This window comes from Populus alba, chromosome 5, assembly GCF_005239225.2.
Source record: "Populus alba chromosome 5, ASM523922v2, whole genome shotgun sequence".
NCBI lineage: Eukaryota > Viridiplantae > Streptophyta > Magnoliopsida > Malpighiales > Salicaceae > Populus > Populus alba.
In genome coordinates, this window is record NC_133288.1 from 2,865,981 (window position 1) to 2,892,385 (window position 26,405).

The 26,405-nt window shown below is 35.4% G+C and overlaps 3 protein-coding genes, 1 long non-coding RNA gene and 1 other non-coding gene across 9 annotated transcripts; 3 read left to right on the top strand and 2 right to left on the bottom strand.

Moving 5' to 3' along the window:
* Positions 1-548: 548 nt before the first annotated feature.
* On the top strand, positions 549-1,442 carry LOC118051463 (uncharacterized). The gene is made up of 2 exons (XR_004688028.2): positions 549-806; positions 975-1,442. It is a non-coding gene; the product is annotated as an uncharacterized lncRNA (long non-coding RNA).
* A 998-nt stretch (positions 1,443-2,440) lies between these two features.
* LOC118051455 (sugar transporter ESL1) lies at positions 2,441-6,851 on the top strand. Of its 2 annotated transcripts, none has more exons than XM_035062111.2 (18): positions 2,441-2,805; positions 3,522-3,584; positions 3,864-3,953; positions 4,063-4,122; positions 4,212-4,277; positions 4,380-4,426; positions 4,542-4,592; positions 4,683-4,758; positions 4,838-4,930; positions 5,155-5,238; positions 5,339-5,423; positions 5,526-5,569; positions 5,641-5,703; positions 5,792-5,851; positions 5,958-6,011; positions 6,210-6,269; positions 6,393-6,507; positions 6,601-6,851. In XM_035062111.2, the coding sequence occupies exons 1-18, from the start codon at positions 2,638-2,640 to the stop codon at positions 6,786-6,788; spliced, it is 1,467 nt and encodes a 488-aa protein (XP_034918002.1). In that variant the 5' UTR covers positions 2,441-2,637; the 3' UTR covers positions 6,789-6,851. The 2 variants fall into 2 exon arrangements, with proteins under 2 accessions (XP_034918002.1, XP_034918001.1); XM_035062110.2 differs by having other exon boundaries at positions 2,445-2,805; positions 4,361-4,426; positions 4,517-4,592; positions 4,683-4,747.
* A 114-nt stretch (positions 6,852-6,965) lies between these two features.
* Positions 6,966-10,884, top strand: LOC118051453 (uncharacterized). Its single transcript, XM_035062107.2, has 2 exons — positions 6,966-10,208; positions 10,366-10,884. Exons 1-2 carry the CDS (start codon positions 7,460-7,462, stop codon positions 10,752-10,754), a joined length of 3,138 nt encoding a protein of 1,045 aa, XP_034917998.1. The 5' UTR covers positions 6,966-7,459; the 3' UTR covers positions 10,755-10,884.
* Positions 10,885-15,026: 4,142 nt separating this feature from the next.
* LOC118051451 (probable disease resistance protein At4g27220) lies at positions 15,027-22,391 on the bottom strand. 4 transcript variants are annotated; one of them, XM_073409088.1, is made up of 7 exons: positions 22,277-22,391; positions 22,032-22,095; positions 18,906-21,758; positions 18,323-18,772; positions 17,447-18,187; positions 15,414-16,235; positions 15,027-15,324 (listed from the first exon to the last, which is right to left on the bottom strand). In XM_073409088.1, the coding sequence occupies exons 3-7, from the start codon at positions 21,705-21,707 to the stop codon at positions 15,292-15,294; spliced, it is 4,848 nt and encodes a 1,615-aa protein (XP_073265189.1). In that variant the 5' UTR covers positions 21,708-21,758; positions 22,032-22,095; positions 22,277-22,391; the 3' UTR covers positions 15,027-15,291. The 4 variants fall into 4 exon arrangements, 3 of the variants coding, with proteins under 3 accessions (XP_073265189.1, XP_073265190.1, XP_034917997.1); XM_073409089.1 differs by lacking the exon at positions 22,277-22,391 and having other exon boundaries at positions 18,906-18,931; positions 18,968-21,758; positions 22,032-22,204; XR_004688027.2 differs by lacking the exons at positions 15,027-15,324; positions 22,277-22,391 and adding an exon at positions 16,321-16,533 and having other exon boundaries at positions 16,099-16,235; positions 22,032-22,204.
* Positions 22,392-23,415: 1,024 nt separating this feature from the next.
* TRNAA-UGC (transfer RNA alanine (anticodon UGC)) lies at positions 23,416-23,488 on the bottom strand. Its single transcript has one exon. It is a non-coding gene; the product is annotated as a tRNA-Ala (tRNA).
* Between the last annotated feature and the right edge of the window lie 2,917 nt (positions 23,489-26,405).

Consider the following 26,405-nt stretch of genomic DNA (forward strand, 5'->3'; position numbering starts at 1 on the left):
AAAAAGAGAGGAAGGAAAAGGAGAAGAAAAGTACCGAACCGATTCTTATTTTTCCAAGAAAAGGAGAAGAGTCAAATATACTTTAAAATCAAACTCAAACATATTTTTAAATACAAACGAACATTGCTTAAAATGATACTTATTTTTCCACCAAAAAAACAAAGCATATGAAGTGATGTAGCTTTTGCCTCCCTCGTTGAAGGAAAATAGAAGATGAGAGAAAGTATTATTATTAAAGCTGACCTGGCTAGAAAAGTTAATATAATGATTTATTAACTTTATTTTTTTTTATATATTTTAAATTAAATTGATTAAAAAAATAATTTAATTAATTTAACAAGTCAATTCTCGACTTATATCAATATGACTTTTTTTTAATTTGTTTTTTCCAAAACAAGTTTTACTTGCCCCAACTCATGACTCCAAGCTTGGGCTAGATCATGGAGAGGGCTAATCCTATGAGTTTTTCTTCCTCAATTATGCTTATTGAAAATCATTTTTATTAATTGTATTATTTAAAGAAACAAACTCTAGTAAGTAATGGTCTCATTTCTTTAATCGACAAGGCCCAATAACAAGAAAACAAAATTTTTCACAAGGAAGCCTTGAAGATGGTGATAACATTAACACATCCTGACCATACAATTCCCATCCCCATCTTCAAGACCCCCACCAATCATCATGTCTAATCTAATCAAACCGTTGTGGCCATCATCACACCTAATTTAAACTTCTGCCACAGGTCATATATTCTATGATATACTCGGAGAGAGGATCTTCTAGCAAAAAAATATATGGTACAGGAGGTAGGTGAAGCCGTGAAGGGGTGTTCGGTACAATGATCAATGTGTTAATTTTCTTAAAAGTTTTTTTTTTATTGTTCTCTACCCCCTCCTTTCTATAACTAAACTTACTTAATATTCTCTTTTTTTTCTGTTTCCGAAATATTCTCTTTTTTCTGTTTCCGAGGTTAGCACTTCTGCCTGTCCTGTCTACCCTTCCTTGTGTTTGAGCTTCCGAGAAACTAAAGTAATGGAGGGGGATGGCATAGAAGAAGGGCTGGAATCAGCTACAGGCCCTCTACTTCTTGGTGAGAAGAGCACCAGCAACACAAAACCAGCAATCAGTACTCCATCACTCCTGTTCTTGTCTTGAGCACCTTTGTTGCTCCCTGTGGTTCCCTCAACCATGGATGTTCTGTAAGAATATACGATTTCAACTATATCAAGGAAGGCTGCGCCACCACAGTACTATGAGAGTCTAACTCCTGTTCTTCTCTGTACTTTTACACGCGACGACCTTTGTTTTTCTCTTCTTTTACTTTAGTTCTTTGTTCGGTAAAAAATGAGCTGAATATTTGTAGCAGTTCAAATTCAGCTCCTAAAACTTTAATTATAATTTTCTTTTATTTTTTTTTTAATATCATCACTTATACAAACGAATCCTTAGTGTTTAACTTCATATTTTTTTTTCAAAATTGGAATTTTGCAATTTTCAATGGTTAAGAAATTAGCACCAGACAACGAACCAAGCATCGCACCAACATCCTGCAAGGCATATGATCAAGGATTTGGCAGCTAGATTTGAAATGACAGCTGATGTATAAAGTTATCGTAGTGGGATGATAAATCTTGTTGAAACCAAGACATTTATATAAGACAAGAAAGTGCTTATCTCACCACAGAAGAAAACAAAGCGTGTGAAAGTGAAAGGATCAAGCTTTTGCCCATCATCACCGGAGAGACAAAGAAAGATGAGGAGGGCAGAGAGGGAGATAAGTGGGGGAGGAGTTCATCATGCTCAAGATTTTCTAAAATTCTTTATTTTAGAATATGATGTATAGAAAAGTACTTCCTTTTCCATTACAACAAAGTTTTTCAATGTTTCCCCATTGATGACGATCCTTTATTCTTCCGCTCAGAACTCTTGAGAGAAAGAAAAACTTTTATAAGAAAAGAGATCCCTTTCTAATTAGCTAGCTAGCTAGTATAATAACAAGAGATTATTAGATAAATATAACTTATTATCTAAAATCATGGACCAAACCAATAAAATTATTTTATATCATTAAATCTGTCCAAATTATTTTTTTAATTGATGCATTATTAATTATTTAATTTTATAATTATGATTGTATTATTAAATATAAAATAGAAATTATTGAATAAACCTAGTTCATCACCTAAGATCACAAACCAAACTCCTGTGGCCATCATGAACGCATGATAAAGGGATACGTTTGGGTATTGTATGAAAATGATGTTTTTAATAAGATAATGTTTTTTTTTAAAAAAATTATATTAGTATATTAAAAAGATATAAAAAGATACAATTTAATATTTTTTAAAATAAAAAAGAATGTTAAAAAAATATTAAACAGGTTGAATTGCATTAATTAATAAATAGACTCGAAGAGTAGCCTTGAGAAAAAAACAAATGTGCCTGCCTGCTACTGGTAGTTGGAGTTTTGTATAGACATAGGATTGATTGGTAACTTACTGTATGCGAATATGATTATATGACCCCTCCAATACTTAATTCCTTCTTCACAGAAATCATAATATTTTTTCCCCGAGGTTAGCTCTTCTGGCTGTCTTGTCTACCCTTCCTTGTGCTTGAGCTTCCAAGAAAAAAGTAATGGAGGGAGACGGCATAGAAGAAGGGCTGGAATCAGCAACAAGCCCTCTACTTCTCGGAGATAAGAGCACCGGCAGTACAACAACCAGCAACCAGCACTCCATCACTCCCGTTCTCGTCTTCAGCACCTTTGTTGCTCTCTGTGGTTCCTTCAGCTATGGATGTTCTGTAAGTACACACACACACACACACACACACACACGTAGTAGTGGCAAAGTCTGGATTTATTTAGTTTTGTTTATGATCGGTATTAGCAGAAATTCGAATAGCTTTTTTTACTGCCATATTCCTGTTCTTATGTTATTTACCTATTTAGTTAAACTTCAGAAAAAAATCCAAGTTCCAATAATCACCATGCACGAATTAATGTAATTCTAGTCTAAAGCTAAATTACTCTCTTCACAACTGAGATTTTAGCAACATTTATCCTTCATATTGAGTTTAAAACGATGGCTTTAGTGATTAATTAAGGAGTCTGAAGTCTAAACCTTGGATTAGCATGTCGCTTTGCTTAGCATTTTTTTTGTATTTGCAAGTGCCCCACATGACGTTTGCTATAGATGTAGCCACGTTGGGTTGGATAAGATAGGCCATAAAAACTTAAAAGTGTAGTAGATTTTGCCAATGAGCATACTGATCCATAGCTGATCTTGATATTCTCTTTTCTCGTGGGATAGTGACTCAATCGGTATAGTTGTAATTTATGTTTTTACTATTTTGTAGATAGGCCATAAAAACTCAAGGGGCATGCCTTTTTCAGATTTTCCCAGACATTAACTTTATTATTCTCAAATGCAGTTTTTATCTAGTTGATTTTATTTTCCTCGTTAAAATTGAATCATATTGTTACCTATTACGTTGACTTTGATGGAGTTTCTTGTCAGGTGGGTTACTCGTCGCCTGCTGAGTCTGGAATCATGAAAGATTTAGGCCTCTCTGTTGCAGCAGTAAGTTCAAATCATGCTAGCTCGTTAATAATGCTTAACTTAGAGAATTTCCAATCCTATTTAGTAAGACCATGCGTGTCAGTCTTTACAAAGTTAACTTTCGATTTCTATGGTAGCTTTTCGTTAATGTTTTAAAGAACTCTAAAATTGTGCATATAATCATGTATTTCGTTTGAAGTCATTCCTATTAGTACTTGTTTAGAATTTCTTACTTATTAGCACACGATCTATGCCCTGCTTGATGGGTTTTTGTTTTTGGTCTTTCTATACAAATTGCAGTACTCTGTTTTTGGTTCGATAGTGACAATAGGAGGGATGGTAGGTGCAATTTTAAGTGGGAAGATGGCAGATCTCATCGGTCGAAGAGGAGTAATTTCCTTAACAACATTACTTGCCCTTAAGATTTAAACTGTAAGAGATTTATCTTATTATGCCCTCAGTTATTTTCAGCTAATTCGTTGTAATTTTCGTCAAGCAGACGATGTGGACATGTCAGATAATTTGCATGGCAGGCTGGCTTGCAATAGCATTTGCTAAGGTTTCTATTTCCTCTCCTCGCCCTTTTCTGTCTTTCTATCTCAATCACATAATACATGGAACCAACTGGTGTTGAATTCTTGTTTAAAGAAAGCTTGGTGTCTGGACATTGGAAGATTCTTAGTCGGTGTTGCAATCGGGATTCTTACTTATGTGGTAACTACACAAGCTTCCATTTCACCTATATTCGATCATCGTGTCTTTTCTGCATGTCATGGAGTCTGCATTTTGTGTAACAGGTGCCTGTATATATTTCAGAAATTACTCCTAAGAATCTCAGGGGACGATTTACCTCAGCCAATCAGGTAAAATGAAGTTTTTGAATACAATGAAAATCAAATCAAGGATTTTGCTCCCAGTAGACCCTTACATTTTATTTTGATTTTTGTGTATAGTTGTTAGTATGTTGTGGCTTTGCAGTAACGTATTTTGTTGGAAGTATTGCAAGCTGGCGTGCCTTGTCTCTTATAGGTAACTTTTCTCATCATCTATCTTTCTGAGATTAAAGCAACGCTAGCTTATACTATAGTATTGATTGGTTTATTGTGATCTCATTTTCAGCTACTATTCCAAGCATTGTGCAAATTGTATGTTTATTTTTCGTCCCAGAGTCTCCAAGATGGCTGGTGAGTCCAATGTATGATATTGTTGCTACTGTTGTTATACACGGAGAGGTTCCATCTCGAGGCGAAATTGAAGCCTAAATTCTTCAACAGGCAAAACTTGGCCATGAAAAGGAGTTTGAAGCTTCTTTGCAACGTCTCAGGGGAACAAACTCAGATGTTTCCGAAGAAGCAGTTGATATCAGAGTAATTTTCTGCTTCATATATATCTTAAGAAAAAGTAGCTGCAAGATTTCGAAATTTTAATCAAGTTTTATTAAACCCAGCCCGGTGAGGGTGGGCGGGTTGACCTCGATCAATCTAAATTATGTCATTTTAATTTATGTTTTTTTAAAGTTTAACTTCTTAGCCGCGTTTAATAACTTTGTTTTTTGAGTTCCACAACAAGAGATGACATTTGGTTCTTATAGGATGCTATAGAAATTTTGAAACAGACCTCAGCTGAAACTAGAACCTTAGAGTTGTTCCAGAGGAGATATGCTTATGCAGTTATTGTAAGTCTTGAATAAGGTATCTACTTTATATATATTAAAAAAATTATCTTCATTTTTTTGTCTAATTACATGTTTAATCTGAATTCGCCAATTGGCTAAGGTTGGAGTAGGGCTGATATTACTACAAACATTTGGAGGAAATAGTGCAGTGTCATATTATCTTGGTACCATATTTGCTAAAGCTAGTAAGTCTCTTCTGACTGAAATATAAACATGAACCCTTGTATTAACCTGCAATATTGTGGAAAAGGAAGGCATAATGTTGATTTTTGTGTGGTTTTCCACAGATGTTTCAACCTCCTCTGGTCCTATAATTTTTGCTCTTTTACAGGTAGATACATGAATTTATTTTGTTTATTTTGCTCTGTTTATATCTCAATGACAGTAGCTAGTCTATTGCAGATTCCAACATCTGTTGCAACTGTACTCTTAATGGATTTATTTGGAAGACGGACACTTCTTATGGTTAGAACTCACAAGGGCAACGATTTACTTTAATTTTGATGAAGCTGATAATCAAGGTGGTAACCAAATCTACCAACATATTTTGCAGGTTTCAGCTACCACATCATGCTTATGCTTGTTCCTTGTAGGATTATCGTTTTGCTTCCAGGTAATTTGACCTGCAAATGGTTAAGTATATTTCCTTTCATAAGCTTTTTTTTATTCTATATATGTTTTTGCATAATTCATCCTTCTTCCTTGTTTTTAATGAGCAGGAATCCCACAACCTGAAAGAGCTCACTCCAATATTGACTTTGGTTGGCATATTGGTATTTAATCTAGCCTGGAAAATTACCAAAAATTCAGAGTTTTTTCTATAAACAATTCAAATCCCATCTTTAGATTAATGAACATGAGTTCATACTTGAGCACCTGTATTAATTTGTTCTTCTTTTATTCTGGGCAAGTTTTCCTTCCAAGTAACACATAAATGTGCTCATTGATTAATTAATTAATTCTACGAACAGGGTTTCGGCTGCGGTTTTGCCATAGGCATGTCAGGAATACCTTGGGTTATAATGGCAGAGGTACTTGCTAATGTTACAAGGCTTAAACTTTTATTCATGTATGTATTTATAACAGAAAAACTGATTGGAAAGAAAAAAAAAAAGGGTTTATAAGATGAACTTAAGCATGCGTTTTCACTGCAGATATTTCCTGTAAATGTTAAGGCATCAGCAGGAAGCCTAGTGGTTTTAACCAGCTGGGCTAGTTCTTGGGTTGTGACATACACATTTAATTTTATGCTGGAGTGGAGCTCAGCTGGTGAGTCATCCCCTTCCCCCTCTCACCGCCGCATCCACGCACAAATTGCTCAATATTTTTTCATTAATATTCTGTGTTGGATATTTCTTGCAGGGACCTTCTTCATCTTCAGTGGAATGTGTGCTTTAACTATTCTATTCGTATGGAAGTTGGTGCCAGAGACGGAAGGGAAGAACATTAGAAGAAATACAATCAACATTAATCACTCAGATCCCTGGACAAAACTCGGTGATAGCGAAAACATAGAGATGGTGTTTAGCTTAACGACACTGTTTTACTGAGTATATTAATTTTTTCTTTGATTTTCTTAATGAGCATGAACTTATGCAACAATTTTCTCTTAAGATTATTGTATGTTTTTAATTTATCAATATGAAATAAATAGTGAATTACATACAATAAATCGGTGGAATTCTGAGCATTTAGCCTTGATTCTAGAACTTGCAATAAAATGAATGAACTAAATAATATTTTTATAAGTATCTATCCTAAAGACAGAATTAAAATAAAAGATATTTTCATGTTTTTGTATGTTTTAAAATATAAAATAAAAATCAAGGGCAGATCTCTCCACAATAGCAGAAGGATCCCCAAGCAACTGATGATGTAATTTTCTCCTTTGGAACGAAGCTATTCCTACATGTAACTTCATGCAAACTTCAAAAAAAGAGTGAAACATATTGATCGATATACAAATTGCCACGACACTTTGATTGACATTTACAGTAAGAGAAAGGACCATCTTTCCATTGAGTGGGATCAATGGAAATTGCCACGAGCAGTGACATTTCGACACATATTGACTAAGCCAGAAAAACAATCTGAACATCCTCTCAAAGAAGCGTTATAGTCATCATTCGTATTGACATTTCAAATGGTTTCTTGAGCCAGCATCTTGGACTCGGTCCAGGGCTTAGATAATTCAAGATGAGGTTCTCACCTTGTTCCATAAATGTACGATAACCTCATCGTTCCTTGGCTCAGTTACCCGATATTTTTCAGATTGTTTTCTTCCTTTTCTAGTGCCCTCAGAAACCAGAAAGTTATGGCTTTAGCATTGCGTTTTCGCTGTGTTGCTGTTTTAGTTTTTCTATTATCATCCCCACGTGCACTTCCAGTGGTGAAGGTGGAGGCTGCTGCTTTGGACCTTTTCACTGACAAGGAAGCACTGCTTTCGCTTAAATCTCAGGTAACCACTGATCCTTCAAATACTCTGTCCTCATGGAACAACAACTCCAGCCCCTGTAACTGGACTCGTGTTAGCTGCAACCAGATGAATCAAAGAGTCATTGGCCTTGATTTGTCTGGCCTTAGATTAACAGGTTCCATTAGCCCAAATATTGGAAACCTATCCCTCCTTCGCTCACTCCATCTACAAGGGAACCAATTTACAGGAGTTATTCCTGATCAAATTGGTGCTCTTTCCCGTCTGAGCGTCCTTAATATTAGCTTTAACAGCATCAATGGTCCAATACCTTTGAACATAACCAAGTGCTTAAATCTCCAGATCCTGGACTTGATGCAGAATGAGATCTCAGGAGCAATTCCTGAGGAACTCAGCAGCCTAAAAAGCCTTGAAATCCTTAATCTGGGTGGAAACAAGCTCTGGGGTACGATCTCACCATCTTTTGCAAACATTTCCTCTCTTCTCACCCTAAATCTAGCCACCAATAATCTTGGCGGAATGATCCCTGACGATTTTGGTCGTTTTGAGAATCTAAAACATCTAGACCTTAGTATCAATAATCTCACCGGCAATGTTCCTCTATCCCTGTACAACATTTCTTCTTTGGTTTTCCTCGCTGTTGCTTCAAACCAACTGCGAGGTGAAATCCCAGTTGATGTTGGAGATAGACTCCCAAATCTTTTGAACTTCAATTTTTGCATTAACAAATTTTCTGGTTCAATTCCATGGTCTTTGCATAATCTTACAAACATACAGAGCATCCGTATGGCACACAATCTTCTGAGTGGATATGTGCCATCAGGACTTAGAAATCTTCCTGAATTGCAAATGTATAACATTGGCTACAATCAGATAAAAAGTTCTGGTGATGAGGGTCTCAATTTTCTCACTTCTTTCATAAACAGTAGCTATCTTAACTTTCTTGCCATTGATGGCAATCTTCTGGAGGGTCTCATTCCGGAATCCATTGGAAATCTCTCGGGTTCTCTTAGAAGTTTATACTTGGGGGGGAATAGAATATATGGAAGGATACCTACCTCAATCAGACATCTTAGAAGCTTGGCGTTGCTAAATATAAGCTATAATTATGTTTCTGGTGAGATTCCACCAGAAATCGGCGAGCTTACAAATCTGCAAGAGTTGCATTTGGCTGCAAATAAGATATCGGGCAGAATCCCAAACTCCCTTGGAAAGCTCCAAAAACTGAATAAAATTGATCTTTCTGCTAACGACTTGGTAGGAAGTCTGCCCACAACTTTTGTTAATTTCCAGAAATTGGTGTCCATGGATCTATCCAGCAACAGCCTCAGCGGAAGCATCCCGAAAGAAATTTTCAGTCTCTCCAGTTTGAGTGCAACTCTGAACTTGTCCAGTAACCAGCTAACAGGTTCTTTGCCTCAAGAGATCAAGGGGCTCGAAAATGTTGCCGCTGCTGATTTTTCTCACAATCATTTGTCTGGAAGCATCCCAGATTCAATTGGAAGCTGGAAGAGTTTGGAGAGGTTATTCATGGAAAATAATATGTTCTCTGGAGTCATTCCAGCTACTCTAGGCGACGTGAAGGGTTTGGAGATCCTTGACCTCTCTTCGAACCAAATATCAGGCATAATACCCAATAATCTTGAAAACTTGCAGGCCCTTCACTTGTTGAACCTCTCATTCAACGACCTTGAAGGACTTCTTCCTAAGGAAGGAGCCTTTATAAATCTCTCTAGAATTCACGTGGAAGGGAATTCGAAGCTCTGCCTGGATCTAACTTGTTGGAACAATCAACATCGGAAAAGAACATCCACTGCAATTTATATTGTCATTGCCAGCATAGCCACAGTTGCAGTATGCTCAGTGATAGCAGTTTTGCTGTGTGTGAGGAAAAGAAAAGGGAAAATTATGCCAAGGGCAGATTCAATTAAGCTTCAGCATCCCACAATCACTTATAGAGAGCTTCGTAAAGCAACTGGGAGTTTTGACACTGGAAATCTGATAGGGAAGGGCAGTTTTGGGTCAGTCTACAAAGGTGAACTTGGAGATGGGACTGTTGTTGCAGTGAAGGTGCTTGACATCGAGAAGTACGGATCCTGGAAGAGTTTTTTGGCTGAATGTGAGGCTTTGAAGAACGTAAGGCATCGGAATCTTATTAAACTCGTCACCTCATGCTCAAGTATAGATGTTAAGGGTTTCCAATTTGTGGCTTTGGTTTATGATTACATGCATAATGGGAGCTTGGAAGAATGGATTAAGGGAAGCAAAAGGCGATTAGATGGAGGCTTGTTGAATATTTTGGAGAGGTTAAATGTGGCAATCGATGTTGCTTGCGCTGTGGATTACCTGCACCATGACTGTGAAATTCCAGTAGTGCACTGTGATTTGAAACCAAGTAATGTGCTTTTTGACAAAGACATGACTGCAAAGGTGGGAGACTTCGGTTTGGCTAAATTGCTGGCAGAGAGAGGAGCTGACCAACAGCCAATAACTTGCACAGGTGGCCTCAGGGGCTCTATAGGATACATTCCTCCAGGTTAGCAAATTAACTTGATCCTGGAATCTCAAATTGCTGTTTGAACAGTGTGTTTCCTTGCATGCGCCTCTGTTCTTACTCGTGTCTATAGATCACTTGTGTTTATACAGTTCCTTTACTTTATTGCATTTGAGATGTCTGGACATGTTCTTCGCAGAATATGGTTTAGGATTGCGGCCATCAACTCCGGGAGATGTTTACAGCTATGGAGTTATGCTGCTGGAGCTGTTCACAGGGAAGAGCCCAACACACGAAATCTTTTCTGGAGGTTCAAGCATAATCAAGTGGGTGGAATCAGCTTTTCCTGCTAGCATAGAACAAGTAGTGGACCCTGAGCTGTTCACAGGGAAGAGCCCAACACATGAATGCTTGATTACTATCCTTGGTGTCGGGCTATCCTGTACGGTTGATTCTCCTGATCGGAGAACTAACATGAGGGAGTCTCTTCTCAAACTGAAAACGGCTAGAGACACTCTTCTCAAACCACCGCTTGACCACAAACCAGATCTTGACTTGGAAGCTGGAATTGGCAGTAGCGCAGCATGATGAGTTTTTGAGGAACAATAGTGTTGTCGAGGAGAGAATTATATGCTTGTTCAAGTGTTTTTATATTATTATATTTATGTGGTTGTTATTTTATTAATACTCTAGATTCAAACTTTATTTATATAAAAAATAATCTTTTAAAATTTGTCGATATATCAAATTATGGTATAATAAAGAATTTTAGTTAGTTATTTTTTATTTTGTTTTTTTCATTTGTAGTTTTTTTTGTTTTTGTTGTAACAGACGAGTATTAATTTTTTTTTCTATATTCTTTTTCTTTGTTTCTTTAAATTTGTTTTTTTATCTTGTCCTGTATATTACATCAATTATTAGTTTTTTAATATATTTTCGATGATTATTAAGAAAGAAAGAGCAGCATGAAGAGTTTCTAGATATTTAGCTGGTTCACTCTCTGTTTTGTTCTGTGCTTGTCTCTAATTGTTCTTCCTGGTTCATGTTTTATGCTTTTTAAGTCCCATGTTATATTTTATTTTGTTTTATATTTTTTGGATAATGGTTAACAACATGCCTTATTTTGCAATGCTCGAGCAAGCTGAAACTAGCACATTTCTCTTAGTTACAGCTTGGTTCCACTAATTTATGCCATATAGGCAAAAAAAAAAAAAAAACAGCTTCCCTCTCTTTTCACCCTTTAATGAAAAATCCCTAAAAATGTTCATCCCACCTCCCCTCCCCCTCTTTCTCTACCATTTAAATAGCTTCCCTTCCTTTCTCTCTCACTTAATAGTTTTTTATATATATAAAAGATAGTAATAAAATTATTTTTAAAGTGTTATTTACTTAGAAATACATCAAAATAATAATTTTTATTTTATTTTTTAAATTTATTTTTAACTTCAATATATTAAAACAATCCAAAAATATCAAAATATTAATTTAAAATAAATTAATTTATTTTTTAAAAAAATATATTACCCAACTATAACCCGAAAACACCTCCTTTGTAAAACAGCCTGCCTCCATCTCCTCTCTTTACACCCCTCCCAAAAAAAAAAACACTCAAAAATGAATCATGAAGAATTTGGTGATATAAATTGGGCTTCAATCTCTGGACAACATATGTTAGCGCATTTTTCTTGAAGGAACTCTTATTTCATAGAAAATCAAAATACATACAGTAGTGTTCAAGTCCTTGGTAGAATCAAAATATTGAGTTATTGCCTCCATATACTTGGCTTCAGTATTTATTGGGCGACTTGCAAGTAGAGCTTAATTGTAAATTTTTTCCCGTCAATTTTATAGTTTAATATTTACTTGAGTTTAAATTTATTTTAATTTAGCAAAGCTCAAACCAATCTATTACGGTGAGAAGAAGCCTTATATGTATCGTGAAGAGAGCAACACAACTCTCTGCGCCTACTTATGGCAAACGCCAATCCTTTAATTTAGCATGACATGGCTTCCAAGCACAACAATCATAATTAAGGTAACAACAAAAATCCTAACGATGTTTTTGTTTCCAGTTCCAGGCCTTGTCCTTCTCCTTCACTAGGTGAACGCAGGACGAAACCTGCAGAAAAAGAGATGTATCGTGAAGAGAAGTGTCAATACGTACCATGATGTCAATTATTTTGCAAAAATATATTGGTGGCCACTAAAGAAAGCATCAACACAACATGATATTCCTCAAGCACTAGCAGCCCTTATGGAGATTTCTCTAGATTTTCTTGATAATAATTTCAACCACCGTCACTTTTATTTATTATATTTATTGTAGTAGTTAGAAATTTATTGTTTTTTGTTAATTGTTGTCAATGCTCTCATCTCTCCATTAAATGGAGATAAAGAGAGAGCAAGTGAAGGTAAAGAGAAAGGGAGCAAGTGTAAGCAGTGAGTGCAAGTGCAATTATGAAAGTGAAATAGAGTAGATTTAAGAGAAACACCAAGTATAAGAGTAGAATATTGAGTTTTATAGGATTGTACTGGGTTGAGTTGAATGTTTGCATCATTGCTCCAATAATATATAATCTGCTACCTTCGTGGATATACCCAGTTTTAAAGAACCACATAAATCTACTTGTTTATGTTTTTTATTTGTGTTTGTTTTCGATCTAGTATGCATAATAGCGCTCATGTTAGATAACATTATAGCTAACATAGAATGAACACCAAACACTAGGCATCCAATCATATGACATGTAAGGTAGATATATGTACTTACTAATCTTAGAAGCTATAAAGGAACAAATGATGTTATAATTGGAGATGGTTTATCATTGCAAATTAATGGTATAGGTGATACACATATAAAAACAGATGATCATCATGTTATCATTAAAAAATATCTTATTTGTTCTTGAATTAACAAGAAACCTACTGTCAGTCAATCAACTAACAACTCAGCATCCTGTAAATTATGAATTTTGTAAGGAGAATTCTTGTGTTAATGACAGAACAACAGGGCAAAAATTGATGACAGGAGCACGTAGAGGGGACCTTGACCAGAACTATACTTCTCAAGCACTGTTGAAGTATGACATCAACATTTGGGACACCCTCAAGCATCTACTTTACAATTATTGAAGAATAAAGGATTTGTTAATGTACTAGGAGCTTCAAAACCACAACTAACAAGAGAATGACTTCATATTTTTGTGCAAAAGGCATCATGCCTTTACACTTCTCTGGAGTTCCTATATTTTTTGTGTTGAAGCATTGATGGCTACTATTTATTTAATCAATTGCCATCCTACATCAGCACTCAGCTTTGAAACACCATATTTTTAAGTCGCATGAAACACAACTAACATACACTCGTTTAAGGGTTTTTGGCTCAAAATGCTTTCCTTGGACCAAAAGAAAAATAAGTTTGATCCCAAGACAATTCCATGTGTTTTTGTCGGATACGAGGACAAATACAAAGGCTATAAATGCTTTAAGCCTACGAGTAGAGATTTTTTTATGTCACGCCATGTTGTGTTTGATGAAATTACGTTTGTTTATAAAGAGTCGAGATCTATCAAGAAGACTCCTAGGAATTCTGACAGCATGTCAGTTGTTGATTCCTGGTTGCCTTGAAGACGGTCAAGAAGACTCCTAGAGAGATAAGCCGATAAGGTTGATATTAATTCCTAGAGAGATAAGGTATTTAATCCTCATAAATGGATCAGAGATAAGGAAGTTTCTGTTTGTGATTCTATCAACAAACAATAGAGAAAACAAACTGGGTGGCAAAAGATACAGCTGTTTTGATATTTGTTCATTAAAATGGTAGAAAAATATTTAAAAAATATTAATTTAAAATTAAAAAATTAATTTTTTTTAAAAAATTCTTTTAGAAAACCAGCAGTACTAGAAAAACATGTAGTTTGTTTGCGACAAGCTGACGGTACAAGATGAATGTTACCACTGGGCATCAAAATCACAAATTTTTTTTAAAGAGTTCCAGCAATAAAGGATTACACAGTGCTTTCATCTACGTTTTAAAAATATTTAAAAAATAATAATTTTTTTTTTTATTTTTTTATTAATTTCAAATTAATATATTTTTAGTGTTTTGAAATTATTTTGATATAATGATATCAAAAATAATTTTTAAAAAAATAAAAAATATTATTAATATGTATTTTAATACAAAATATTATTTAAAAAACAATCAAAAACCAATGGAGGATATTCTCAGCTACGTGCTAACAGTTGTCAACAAGTTGATCAAGACAAATACTAGTTTATTTATACTAGTTTATCTATTTTTTTATCCTAGCTAACTATGCTTTTTGATATAGAAAAATATCTCAGTGGAAGTGTATTATATACAGGCAAAGACTGGATGGCTGAGGTCTATATATAGTGATTAGTGACATTGGCATTAGTTATATATATGCCAAAGATAAAGAGAGACATTCATAGTCTGTACGTACATGCATGGTGTTTTTTTAGAAATGTTTTTGGTAATAATTTAGGGATGTTGTCATAGCAAAGAAGACGTGTGATCTTTTTTTAGCACAAAGATTCAAATATCAGATAAGGCTGTGAAGAGTTTTAAATTATCATGAAAAAAATTATAAAAAAATAAAGATAAAAACAAAAAAATGGTACAGTGATAAACCAAGTATTGTGATAAATATTTAAAGTGTAAAAAATAATATTAAAAACAAAGTGTAAGGAAAAAAAAATAAAGAAATTAAAAAAATAAAGATAAAAAATAATGATAAATAAACCAAATATAAAATAATAAAAATAACAAGTATAAAAAAAATTGTAGTAAGAACTTGTTTTGTAAAAAAAACCCAAAAATTACAATTTTACCCAAAAAAATTAACAAAATTTACAATTATAATATTTTTACATTAAAACAACATTTCTTTACAGTAATTGTAAATCAATGTTTGGGTAGAGTTGGATATTCATATGTATTGTATTTTATTACACAGTTTTGACGATGAATTATGAAGATCATTAATTGATTTCTCCTGCTCCTCTCTTCTTCTTCTCCCTCCTTTCTTCCTTTTACTTCCAACTCTAGGAGCTGCACAGGGATCGAACAAATCGGTGGAGCAAGCATGTATCTCAGCTTTTACGATGATGAACTTTCAGCAATTTGAGCTTTCTGAAATAGTTAAATACAAGCAAAATTAGATACCTAGTTAGAACTTATTTCATGGTTTGCAGAAATTGGAATGGTTGATCGGTACTCACCGTTTGTGTAGACAACTGTTGTATTGTGGTGTTAAGATTTCGACCCCGGAATCCTTTCTTCTCTACATCATTGAAATTAACTCTCCGCAGCTTGGGAGTGCTCAGTGCTCCGTTGGAGAAAAACTTCATCTCAGGACATTGGCTGACAGTTACTTCTACAAGAGATGGGAAATCAAAGCTGTGTTTTTCTGAGCAAAAGCTAGTTAGGCTTGGTAAACGACGAAGCTCTAATGTTTCTAATTTGCTGAAGACAATCTCATCTTTTATTCCCTCTCCCTCGTTTGCTACTATTTCGGTAACCATACTGCAGCCCCCTATAGTCATTGTTGTGAGTTGCGCCAGACTTTTTGCTGTTGTGGATGTCACCAATTTTACTAATCTTTCGCATCCCCACACATCCAAATTTGTTAGATTTTGGAAAGAAGCACGCGATGGAGCTAAATAAATCAAACTGCCGCAATCATTTACCCTTAGAGTTTCAAGAGTCTGCAGAGCTTGGTCCAGTTGGGAATTGCTCTTCCATAAATGCTCTAGGCAAGGAAGAGAATCCAACTCTAAGTGTCGTATCGGTGGAAGAACTGTTGCATGCTCCTCCATACCATCAAGTCTAGACGGGAGCAACTCTTTGAACGTACCACGTTCCACATTAAGTGTTTCCATATTAGGGAACCTTGGAAGGAGATCAAATAGAAAAGCTGCATGTGCATCACCAAAGCAAAATAGTTCGAGAACTTTGAGTTTGTAGTAGAAGTCTTGCGGACATTTCAATAATGCCGATGCATCCTTGCTTTCCAAAAGTAAGCGCTCCAAGTTGGGGAAGATCTGAAAACCAATCAAAAGAAAGCATGCTTGACTTGACGTTTTCTTAACAAGTTTATAGCTGTGCATAGAAAGATCAACTGAACACCTGACTAAATGAATTGTGCCACGTGAGCTCTGGCTTCAGTTTTGTAATGTTATGAATGCAAAAGCTTTGTCAATCTTTCAATAAGAATTCTCTTTTCGCAGAGGGGCAATGGCTTTTAGATTGAACACATCATACAGCATATGTATCCCTCAAAAGAAGTCATCATGCTTCATTGATTCACCAAATATTGGGATGTCAACCAAATTCACCTTGCTTGAATAGAAACATAATTAATCATAACAGTGATCATAACAATAAGATTGTTTCATGATTATTATGAATTTAAAATTTAGTGATTGATTTTCAATGTGTTGAATTTGTTAATTGATCTATTTAATTGATTTGTTATGGGTTAAGAAATTTATTTAAACCTTGCTAGAAAATCAGGTCAGAATAGTCTCAAGGTTGAAGATGATGAAATTTTATTTTGGTTTTTAATTAATGAAAACTAGAGTTTAGTCCCTCAACTTTAGAAAATAATAATTTGACCTCTGAAATGTATTTTGGAATTTTGAACAGTATTCTTATGAGATTAAGAATGGTGAACCTCTGTTCGAGAATTGAATTGTGTAATTTTTAGTTTAGTCCCTCTATTTTGGAGATTTACAATTTAGTCCCTACACTTTGAAAAAATTTATAGTTTGGTTCCTAAAATGTAAATTGAGATTCTGGACAGAATTTAATATGGATTATGGGTGAAATTTCAATATGGTTATGTATTTCTGATAATTATAGTGCAGTCATCCAATTTTGGTAAAATTACATTGTGATCCTTGTTTTTGGAAAAATTATCGTTTTAGTCCCTAAAATTAGGAGACTAAACCTGGTGTCTATTATGCATTGGAATCTTTTATTTGGTTTTTATTTATTTATTATATTTTGTATATTTGTTATAGGTATTTCTAATGATTCTTAATAGAATTTTTGAGTCTTTTACCTAGCATTCATTTTAATTGAATTCTATATTTTATAGGTGAGTGAGATAATCTTTAATATACAACACTGATTTTGCATTGCTAGTAATGAACGTAAGATTCGAGTTGTGATAATAACGGTCTAATGAAAGTTTATGTGAAAATTAGAAAGTGTACGTGCTTGGAATAGGGGTGAGGATCATACATCATACCTTCCTAAATGAGAGAAGTTGTTGCTGAACTTCGATGTCCATGTGGTCCTCCCTGCATGGTTCGTGAGAGCACTTTATTTCTGAAGGAAATATTTCAATTTTCTCACAGTCATTCACCCGAAGCTTTTTCAACCTCGGCCATTCTGATGTATGTATTCCCGGATAGAATCTCTTTAGTTCTGGTAATTTCTCAAGATGCAGATCGGTAAATTTAGGAAACAAAAACTCAGGACCTTCTTCTAGTCCTTCATCCTTTGCAACAATTTCCTCCACTCCACAATTTTCTATCCGAAGCTCTTCAAGTTGTGGAAGGTTTAGGGCTATAGAGGCAGGGAAGAGACATCTTAGACCAGGACATCCCTTGACATCCACAGTACATAGCTTATGGAAGGAAAGAATTCCTTGTGGATCCCTATTCCAAACATGCTTCAGCTGTGGAAGATTCGATAGATGCACAGCTCCCAATTGAGTGGCTGTAACAGCAAGTCTTTGTTCCACATTTATGAGCGCTTGGAGATCAAAAATCTCCTCAACTGAATCACAATCAGTTATAAACAGACTGTCTAGATTATGGAATCTTCTCAGCATACTGGAAGGGAAAATATTCAGTAAATTCTTTCCACTCCAAACATGCAGTGTCTTTAGTTTGCAAAAGGAATCAGGATGGAGCTCATTGTGCCATATCACCTTCAAATTATCCATTTCGTTAATTATAAACACCTCCAAGTCAGGGAATGCAACCTGCAGTAACAATTCCATTCTGTTAATAGATTGCCAACGCCCATAACAAAATATCACCTTTGGGGTAAAACATAGAAACAAAATACACGTGTGAGGCAAGCTCACAAATTAAGCCTGCTTTTGAAATAAAATCACCTTGTCATCGAAGAGAGCTGATTTTGTGTTGTCAGGTTCCGCACTTGATGGGATGGAAATGAATTCTCTCAGTTCAGGGCAATTCTGTAACCACAGCACTTTCAGGGAGTGGCATTCAAGCAAGTTAGTGGTGCAGAATCTTGTGAGTTTTGGCAGACCATTGAGCTCTAGGCGGAGTAGTTTAGGGAATAGCATCATTTTGCCTTCTCCGATTCCTTCTGGAACAACTATTTCCTCCATGGACTTGCAATTACGTATTTCAAGCCTTTCGAGTTGAGCAAGACTTTCGACCATAGAAGATGTCAATAAATAGTTTAAATTACTACAATTAGACAAATCAATGCTTGCTAAGTTTTTAACACAGGGAGGCTGCACAGCAGGTTGGTCGTGCCATATCTTTTCCACTTTGATGGAGGAGAGCTTCAGGTCCTCCAAATTGGGGAATACAATCTGCATGCACATATTTTGTTTTATTAAGTTCTTTTCATTTTTCAGCGAGATAAAAAAAAAAAATCAAAGCCCTTAATTTGTCAACTCATGAGAATGGGTTTTTATTTTTTGAGGTTAAAACGACAAATAATACCTTTGTATTGAAGAATGACATGGAAGTCCCAAGCTCATTCCCCGCAACAATTTCTTTTGACCTCCCATCACTTGCTAATAGCTTCTGCCTTCTATTAGAGTGAAAGCTTGTGAACTGAGGCAGATATTGCAGTGTCAGTCTACGTAATTGAGTGAACTCTATTGGTTCACCGTCAGCAGTATCATTCTCACTTTCCTCAGCAACAACCTCTTCCATGATCTTGCAATCAATTATTGTGATTTCTTCAAGTCGCACAAGTCTTCTTGCCATGGAGACTGAAAATAAATTCTTCAACCTATGACAACTTTCTACCTTCAAAATTCTCAAGTTTCCAAGCGACTCTGCCTTAAGTTGGCCATGGCAGATCGTCTCCAAGTTATCCAAATTTTCAAGAAACAGTGAGTCCAAGTTCAGAAAAGCAGTTCGAGGACCCGTCCTCATCGAGTTGATGATAAATTGAACTCCAGGACAATTTTGGACGTGAAGATGCTTCAGCTGACAGAAACCTTCCCCGTCCAAGTCATTGAGGATACTCTTAACACCATTCAGTTCTTGCAAATGAAGTTCTTCAGTGATCTTCAGCAGCGTGTTCACCCCCTCCTCCAACTGAATAACAGTATTGAGCTTGAGTTTCAAAGTTCTTGAGGTTGCATCCTTAACATACCAGTCCCACCCATCTCCAATAAATATTCTGAACCTTTTCAACTTTTGAAAGCACCAAAACAAGTCCTTGGGCATATGATCTGCACCTGTAATTTGCATGTCTAAGGTAATTAAGTTTGCCAGAAGCTTCAATTCTGACATGCAAGCATTGTTTCTTTCACTGCTTGGTCCTTCAGCCTCCCATTTCAGAAAGCTGTTTCCCATATATAATTCTTCTAGCCGGGTCAAGGAAGAAAGGACATTTGGTGATATTACTTCAAGCCTTTCACAATTGCTCAAATCTAGAAGCAGCAGACGAGTCAATTTTCCTATTTCTCTTGGCAAACAAACAATATCAGAACTGTTTAAGCCGAGAACTTTCAACTTCTTTAGCTCTCCAACTACAGATATATCTTCCAAAACACAATGATCCAAACACAGCGTTTCAAGGTTCTCAAGAAATTGAAGTGACGAAGGCAGGGGTGAAAGATTAACTCTTGTCAGATCCAAGACTTTAAGCTCCTTCATTTCTCTGAAAAAGTTATCTGGTATTTGCAGTGCGGGATCCTTGTTCAGCAGTATAAACGAAGTGAGATTTGGACATTCTAATACTGCAGGAAGATCAGGAATTTTCTGGCAAGGCAAAGAGATTGCAGTGTACTGTTGAAGCACATCATTGGTTGGCCATTCTTTGAATTCATCTACCACGGCAAGCACATGGTGGTCCCTTGATGCAACAGAGATGGCAAAACTATGAACAACATCATGCATTTTCACGCTTCCATCATTGTCACCTTCTAGCAACAAACAAGAGGCTTTAAGCTCATCCACCAATGTATGCAGTCTGTTTCTTGTTTCTTCCAATGTGGAACGTCCCTTAAACAAATCCAAGCCTATACCATACCTTAACAAGTTTGAGATTAAAATATTATTAGATCGTAATTGCCCACAAAGCAAGAACAATGACTTGATTTCATCACCTCTCAAAGCTATGTAACTCAGTTCTAGACACGAGTAAACTCGTTTGTCAATTTCATCTTTATCAAACCTTGCTAGCTGTTTCAAGGCGTCCTCCCAAGCATATAAATCTTTGTTTTTCAGTGCCCTAGCAACTGTAGCAAGTAAAATCGGCAAACCTGCGCATCCTTTGGCTACTTCAGCAGCAACAGGCTGTACACTAGGATTTTTAACAGTATCCCCCACCATCTTTTCGAAAAAATTCCATGCTTCTCTTTCAGACAAAACTTGAATCGGGAAATTTCTGTTTGCGCCCATCTCGCGAGACAGTACATATTCATTTCTTGAAGACATGAGTATCTTGCATCCTTCGTGAGGAATTCCAACATCCTCCAATTTAAGTTCTTTCCATATATCATCAAGAATTACAAGTACTCCAATTTGACTTTCTTCAGAATTGCCCTTCACTTTCTTCAATCTCTCGTATAGTTGACTTGCCCTTCCTCTATCAGTCTCTGCATCCAATTTGAGTCCTAGCCCATCTGCTATTTCACCTTGAATTCTTCTGATGTCTGGAGTCTGTGACACAAGTGCCAGAACCACCTTATCGAACAGCCTACCCTCCTTGACTTGTTCAGCAACCTTCAACACAAGTGTGGTCTTCCCCAAACCACCCATCCCATATACCCCAACCATGTTCACGGCACCATCCTTCAATGCATCCACAATAGCATTTACTACAGAATCTCTTGATTCAAAGGCCTCATAATCCTTGACAGGCCCTATACCCGATGGAGCAGGACGGTATGAAACTCCATCAAATTTCCCTTTTTCCTGGAGATCAACAATAACCGTCAACTCCTTCTTCGCTGCTTTACCCAGCCGATAGCGTATCTTTAGATCAGGACACAAACCCATGAAGCACTTCTTACTTGATTCATCTCCACCAACACCACCTCCCCCTTGAATGACCCCATCAACACTTCTCAGCCAGTTCTCAACATCAACTTCAATCTCTTCCCCATTCCTTCTAGCCTCCTCTATAGAATGAATCACCCTTGTTTTTGCATCTGTCAGCTTCTCAACTTCATTTTTTAAGTTCTGAATATTGGCATTACAATCAATTACATAACCAATCTGTCTCTTAATGGGAACAACTAACAGCTCAGCAACTGTGGCGACAACAGTACTCAAAATATCCATGTCCAATGAAACTTAAATCTTCTTCTTGTCTGGAATCAAGCAATCAAGGAACTGCAATGAACAGATTAAATCAAAAGGAAACTTTTCAAATCTTCTGGAACTAGATCAGAAATCAACAGCAAAAGGGTTTCGTTGTTGAAAGTTACATTAATAAAGCAAAAACAACACAAATAATAAACAAGCAGCAAAGCAGAGGCTTTTCAACAGCATAAAGTAACAAAGAAAGAAAGAAAGCAATCAAGATGAATAGAAAATTAACATCAAAGGGTCTCTGGAATCAAGTGATAAAAATAGGAAAAAGGAAAAGTCCTTAAGCAACCATACCTCTTGGTTTCAGCTAATCAACAGAGCAGTGACTTCAGACCAGTGAGCAGAGATGCAAATATTACTGCAGATTATAAACAGCTGAGGTTTATCAGCAGTGAGAAAGCAAGGGAATGGATGAGAGCAACAGTGGATGGCTTAATGATTACTCTCTGTATAGTTGAAAGAGAGCATCTTTCCTTCATAAAAAAAGAAGAACAACTTGACTTACTACAGAATCTAGGGGCCCACTTTGGAGAACTAACCGATTGAACTCTGCCGAATCAGCAAGTGCACAACATCCATAAACAGTGAGGAACAACTTGGCTTGCTGCATTGCTACAGAAACTAGGGGCCCACTTTGGAGAACTAACCAATTGAACTCTGCCAAGTGCCAAGTCCTTGATTATGGAGAAAAATAAAATCTTTGATAGTTTTTTGAAAAATCTGTATTTTATTAAAAAAAAATATTAATTAAATATAAAAAAAATATCCCAACTAATTAAATTGAAAATATTAATCCAAACAGAAAAAAAAGAGAGAAAGCAACAATAAAAATTGAAAAAAAATATATCTGAAATAGTACTTAATTTAAATCTGAAAATAACTAGCAAGCTAATTATTTTTTAATAATAAAGCTCTTTCGAATGAAAAAAAATATATATCTTTTTTATTATACTGAATGTGAAACTTTTCAAAATTTAGAAAATCTAAATAAAAATAATTGTAGAAAGTGTCTCACTTCAAATAATATTTGTAAGACCAAAATGATTGCAGCATAGATAGGTCATAGGTGGGTCTCTTTTTTAATCATATGTAATTGTTGTCTAGAGATTTTGTCCGATGAGATCTTGTAATAGAAATGGATTCTAGTAGAGAAAAACTTCCCTAGCCCTGTAACTCTACTGGTGAAAGATTTAGGTCTGTTTGTTTTTATATTTTAAAAGTGATTTTTTTTTAACCATATGTAATTATTGTCTAAAGATTTTGTCCATTGAAATCTTGTAATAGAAATGAATTGCATTAGAGAAAACCTCCCCCGGCTCTGTAACTCAACTGGTAAAATATTTTGTCCATTAAGATTTGCAAGAAAACAAAAAAGAGGAAAGGTGTGTTCCTATGTAGCATTGTCATGTGGAAGCTTGTATGTTCTGAATCAAATATCTCCAATTTGTCATAGTAATACACACATAATTTCTTTCAAATATGTCGATGTCTTCCTGGATAGAATTTTTTGAGCTCGGGTAATGCCCAAAGTACAGAGTTCATGTTTCACAGGGAAACGTCTTTATACAATAAAAAGAGATGGAATTTCTTGGCAGTTGGAATTTCTTCAACTCTCCAATTATAGCAGTGTCTTCCAGAACACAATACTGTTTCTCAAGAAAAAAAAAAAAAAGGGAAATGGAGATGCAGGGGATCGAACCCTATACCTCTCGCATGCAAAGCGAGCGCTCTACCATTTGAGCTACATCCCCTTACAATGTTTCAAAGGAAAGCGCACCTTACCTGGTAGCTGCACTTGAAGATGCGATGACAGTAATGGAGGGCCGGCCGGTTAATGTTACTTTCTCCTCCTGCGTTTGGTTTGTTCTTTTTTCTGGTCTTCTTTCTCTCTGCCTTCTTTTTTTGATTTCTGGTTTCCTTCTCCTCCTGTCCCTCTCTATATCACTTCTCTCTCTGTCCTCTGCTTCTTCTTCTTCGTCTTCCGTCCTCTGTCTCTGGTTCTACCACATTCTCGGTGTCGTCTTCTTTGTTCTGCTGCCTCTGGTTATGGAGGCTGGTTGCTGAAGACTGTGAAGACGATGGTCAACGCCGGTTCTCGTCTCTACGCTTTCGTCCGATGGGCTGAGTTTGCGTCTCCTTTGCTCCTGGTTTGAGATTATGTCACCTTCAGTTCTGAGATGAAGGGACAAGGAAGATGGCGGGGCTGCTCCTTGTCTCTGCGTCGTTCCTCTGCTTTTATTTTTCTCAGTTTTTTCGTTCCTCGGTTCTGCCCAGTCTTCTCCGTTCAAGACGAAGACGATGGTGGTAAAAGCACGAAGTCTGCTGGTTGATGGACAAAAATATTCCCTGGTTCTGTCCCTCCCAGGTTTTCCTTTGGTTTTAGTCTCTCTCCCTGCCGTGCATGGCTTTCTTTTTCCCCCTGCGGTTCTGTGATTCCCTCTCCTTTTATAAGGCCAGAATCGGTGGCAACGGTCGCCTCCTCAATGCCCTGTAACTGGTCGCCTTCAATGAGTAAACGTTGCTGCCAACGGATGAAACGTCTCTACCTTTAATGGCAGAGCCGTTGCAGAGGAAGAAGACGGTGAACAGTCGCTGCAAAACAACCCCGTTTTCTATGTCTAAGGGCTGCTTTCCATTTGGTCCTCTGGATTCTTATACTTTTGTAATCAAGCCCCTGGTTAAAACGTAATTGGATCCTTGCATTTCCGTGACATTTTCAATCTGGTCCTTGGATTTTAATGTTTGCAATTTAGACCCCAATTAAACCCCAAACTTTGATATTTCTTCAATTAAGTCCCCGGGTTTCATTAATTAAATTAATTCCAAGCCAATTAAGTTCAAAAACTTATCAATTTTCCAATTAAACCCTTGATTGGATTAATTAAATTAATTTTCAAGCTTAATTAAGTCTCAAAACTTATCAATTCTCCAATTAAACCCTTGATTGGATTAATTAAATTAATTCCAAGCTTAAGTCTCAAAACTTATCAATTCTCCAATTAAACCCTTAATTGGATTAATTAAATTAATTCCAAACTCAATTAAGTCTCAAAAATTATCAATTCTTCCATTAAGCCCTTGATTGGATTAATTTCAAAGTTTGATTAAACCCCAAAACTTCCAACCATGATGCCATTAACCAAAATTTTAATTCATTCTTAATTTATTTCATTTTACTTTTTTTCATCATTATTTTTTTTTTTCATCATTTTTTATCTTTTCAGTAAATAAAATAATAATAATAAAAATAAAAATAGGTAAAAAATTGGGTTACAAATCATCCCAATTTGACCGACTTGAGTGTTAGTAGTATTGCTGCTGAAAAGCCTTCCTGCAAATGTCAAGGTGTTTATAGTTCTCCCTCTGGATCAAGACTAGGGTTTATCACAGGTCGGATAATGTTTTTTTAACAAAAAAAAATATACAAGCTTTTCAAATATGTTTTTATTTTTATTTAAATTATAATTATAAATCAAAAGATTTACGCATGCATTTAATTAAATACTTCGAGAACCATTTGTGCCAATAAATGTAAAAAAATAAAGTGTTCATGCGATCAATTTGACTTGTCTCGTTGTATGTCAATTATTTTTTTTTAACACAAAATAATTAATGTATAGGTGTTATTGATGTGTTTTTCGACATCAGGTAAGAAATATAACCATGAATCAAGAAATCGATACTTATATATAATAAATTGTAGTAAATATCATATGTGTTAATAAAATATAAAGAAATAAAAAAAGTGTTCTACATATAATAGTTTTAAAAAAATGTAAATAAAAATTATAAAAAAAATAAAAGATAAAAACAAAAAAAATAGTACAGTGATAAACCAAGTATTGTAATAAATATTTAAAGTGTAAAAAAATAATATTTAAAAAAAATGTAAGGAAAAAAATAAAGAAATATTAAAAAATAAAGATAAAAAATGGTGATAAATAAATCAAATATAAAATGATAAAAATAACAAGTATAAAAAAATATTGAAAAAACATGTTTTCTAAAAAAACCCAAAAAATTACAATTTTACCACAAAAAATAACAAAATTTACAATTATAATATTTTTACATTAAAACAACATTTTTTTATAGTAATTGTAAATCAATGTTTGGGTAGAGTTGGATATTCATATGTATTGTATTTTACATTACACAGTTTTGACGAGTGAATTATGAAGATCATTAATTGATTTCTCCTGCTCCTGTCTTCTTCATCTCCCTCCTTTCTTCCTTTCTCTCCTTTTACTTCCAACTCTAGGAGCTGCACAGGGATCGAACCCATCGGTGGAGCAAGCATGTATCTCAAGCTTTTACGATGATGAACTTTCAGCAATTTGAGCTTTCTGAAATAGTTAAATACAAGCAAAATTAGATACCTAGTTAGAACTTATTTCATGGTTTGCAGAAATTGGAATGCTTGGTCGGTACTTATCGTTTGTGTAGACAACTGTTGTATTGTGGTGTTGAGATTTTTCTTCTCTACATCATTGAAATTAACTCTCCGCAGCTTGGGAGTGCTCAGTGCTCCGTTGGAGAAAAACTTCATCTCAGGACATTTTAAACTAAGATGACTGATTAGTTAGTTTTACTATACTGGATTGACTAAAATATAATTAACCCCTTATAAGTTATGGCATGGCCTTCCCCTTCGTGCTCGAATAAGTC

Coding starts and splice junctions, on each gene's coding strand:
- LOC118051455 (XM_035062110.2), top strand. CDS start 2,638: ATGGAGGGAGACGGCATAGAAGAAGGGCTGGAATCAGCAACAAGCCCT. Junction 4,593..4,682: donor GCGTGCCTTGTCTCTTATAG/GTAACTTTTCTC, acceptor TCTCATTTTCAG/CTACTATTCCAAGCATTGTG. Junction 5,704..5,791: donor GAAGACGGACACTTCTTATG/GTTAGAACTCAC, acceptor CATATTTTGCAG/GTTTCAGCTACCACATCATG.
- LOC118051453 (XM_035062107.2), top strand. CDS start 7,460: ATGTACGATAACCTCATCGTTCCTTGGCTCAGTTACCCGATATTTTTC. Junction 10,209..10,365: donor TATAGGATACATTCCTCCAG/GTTAGCAAATTA, acceptor TGTTCTTCGCAG/AATATGGTTTAGGATTGCGG.
- LOC118051451 (XM_073409088.1), bottom strand. CDS start 21,707: ATGGATATTTTGAGTACTGTTGTCGCCACAGTTGCTGAGCTGTTAGTT. Junction 16,236..17,446: donor AACTTCTCTCATTTAGGAAG/GTATGATGTATG, acceptor ATTGGTTTTCAG/ATCTTCCCCAACTTGGAGCG. Junction 15,325..15,413: donor AACAGTTGTCTACACAAACG/GTGAGTACCGAT, acceptor TAACTATTTCAG/AAAGCTCAAATTGCTGAAAG.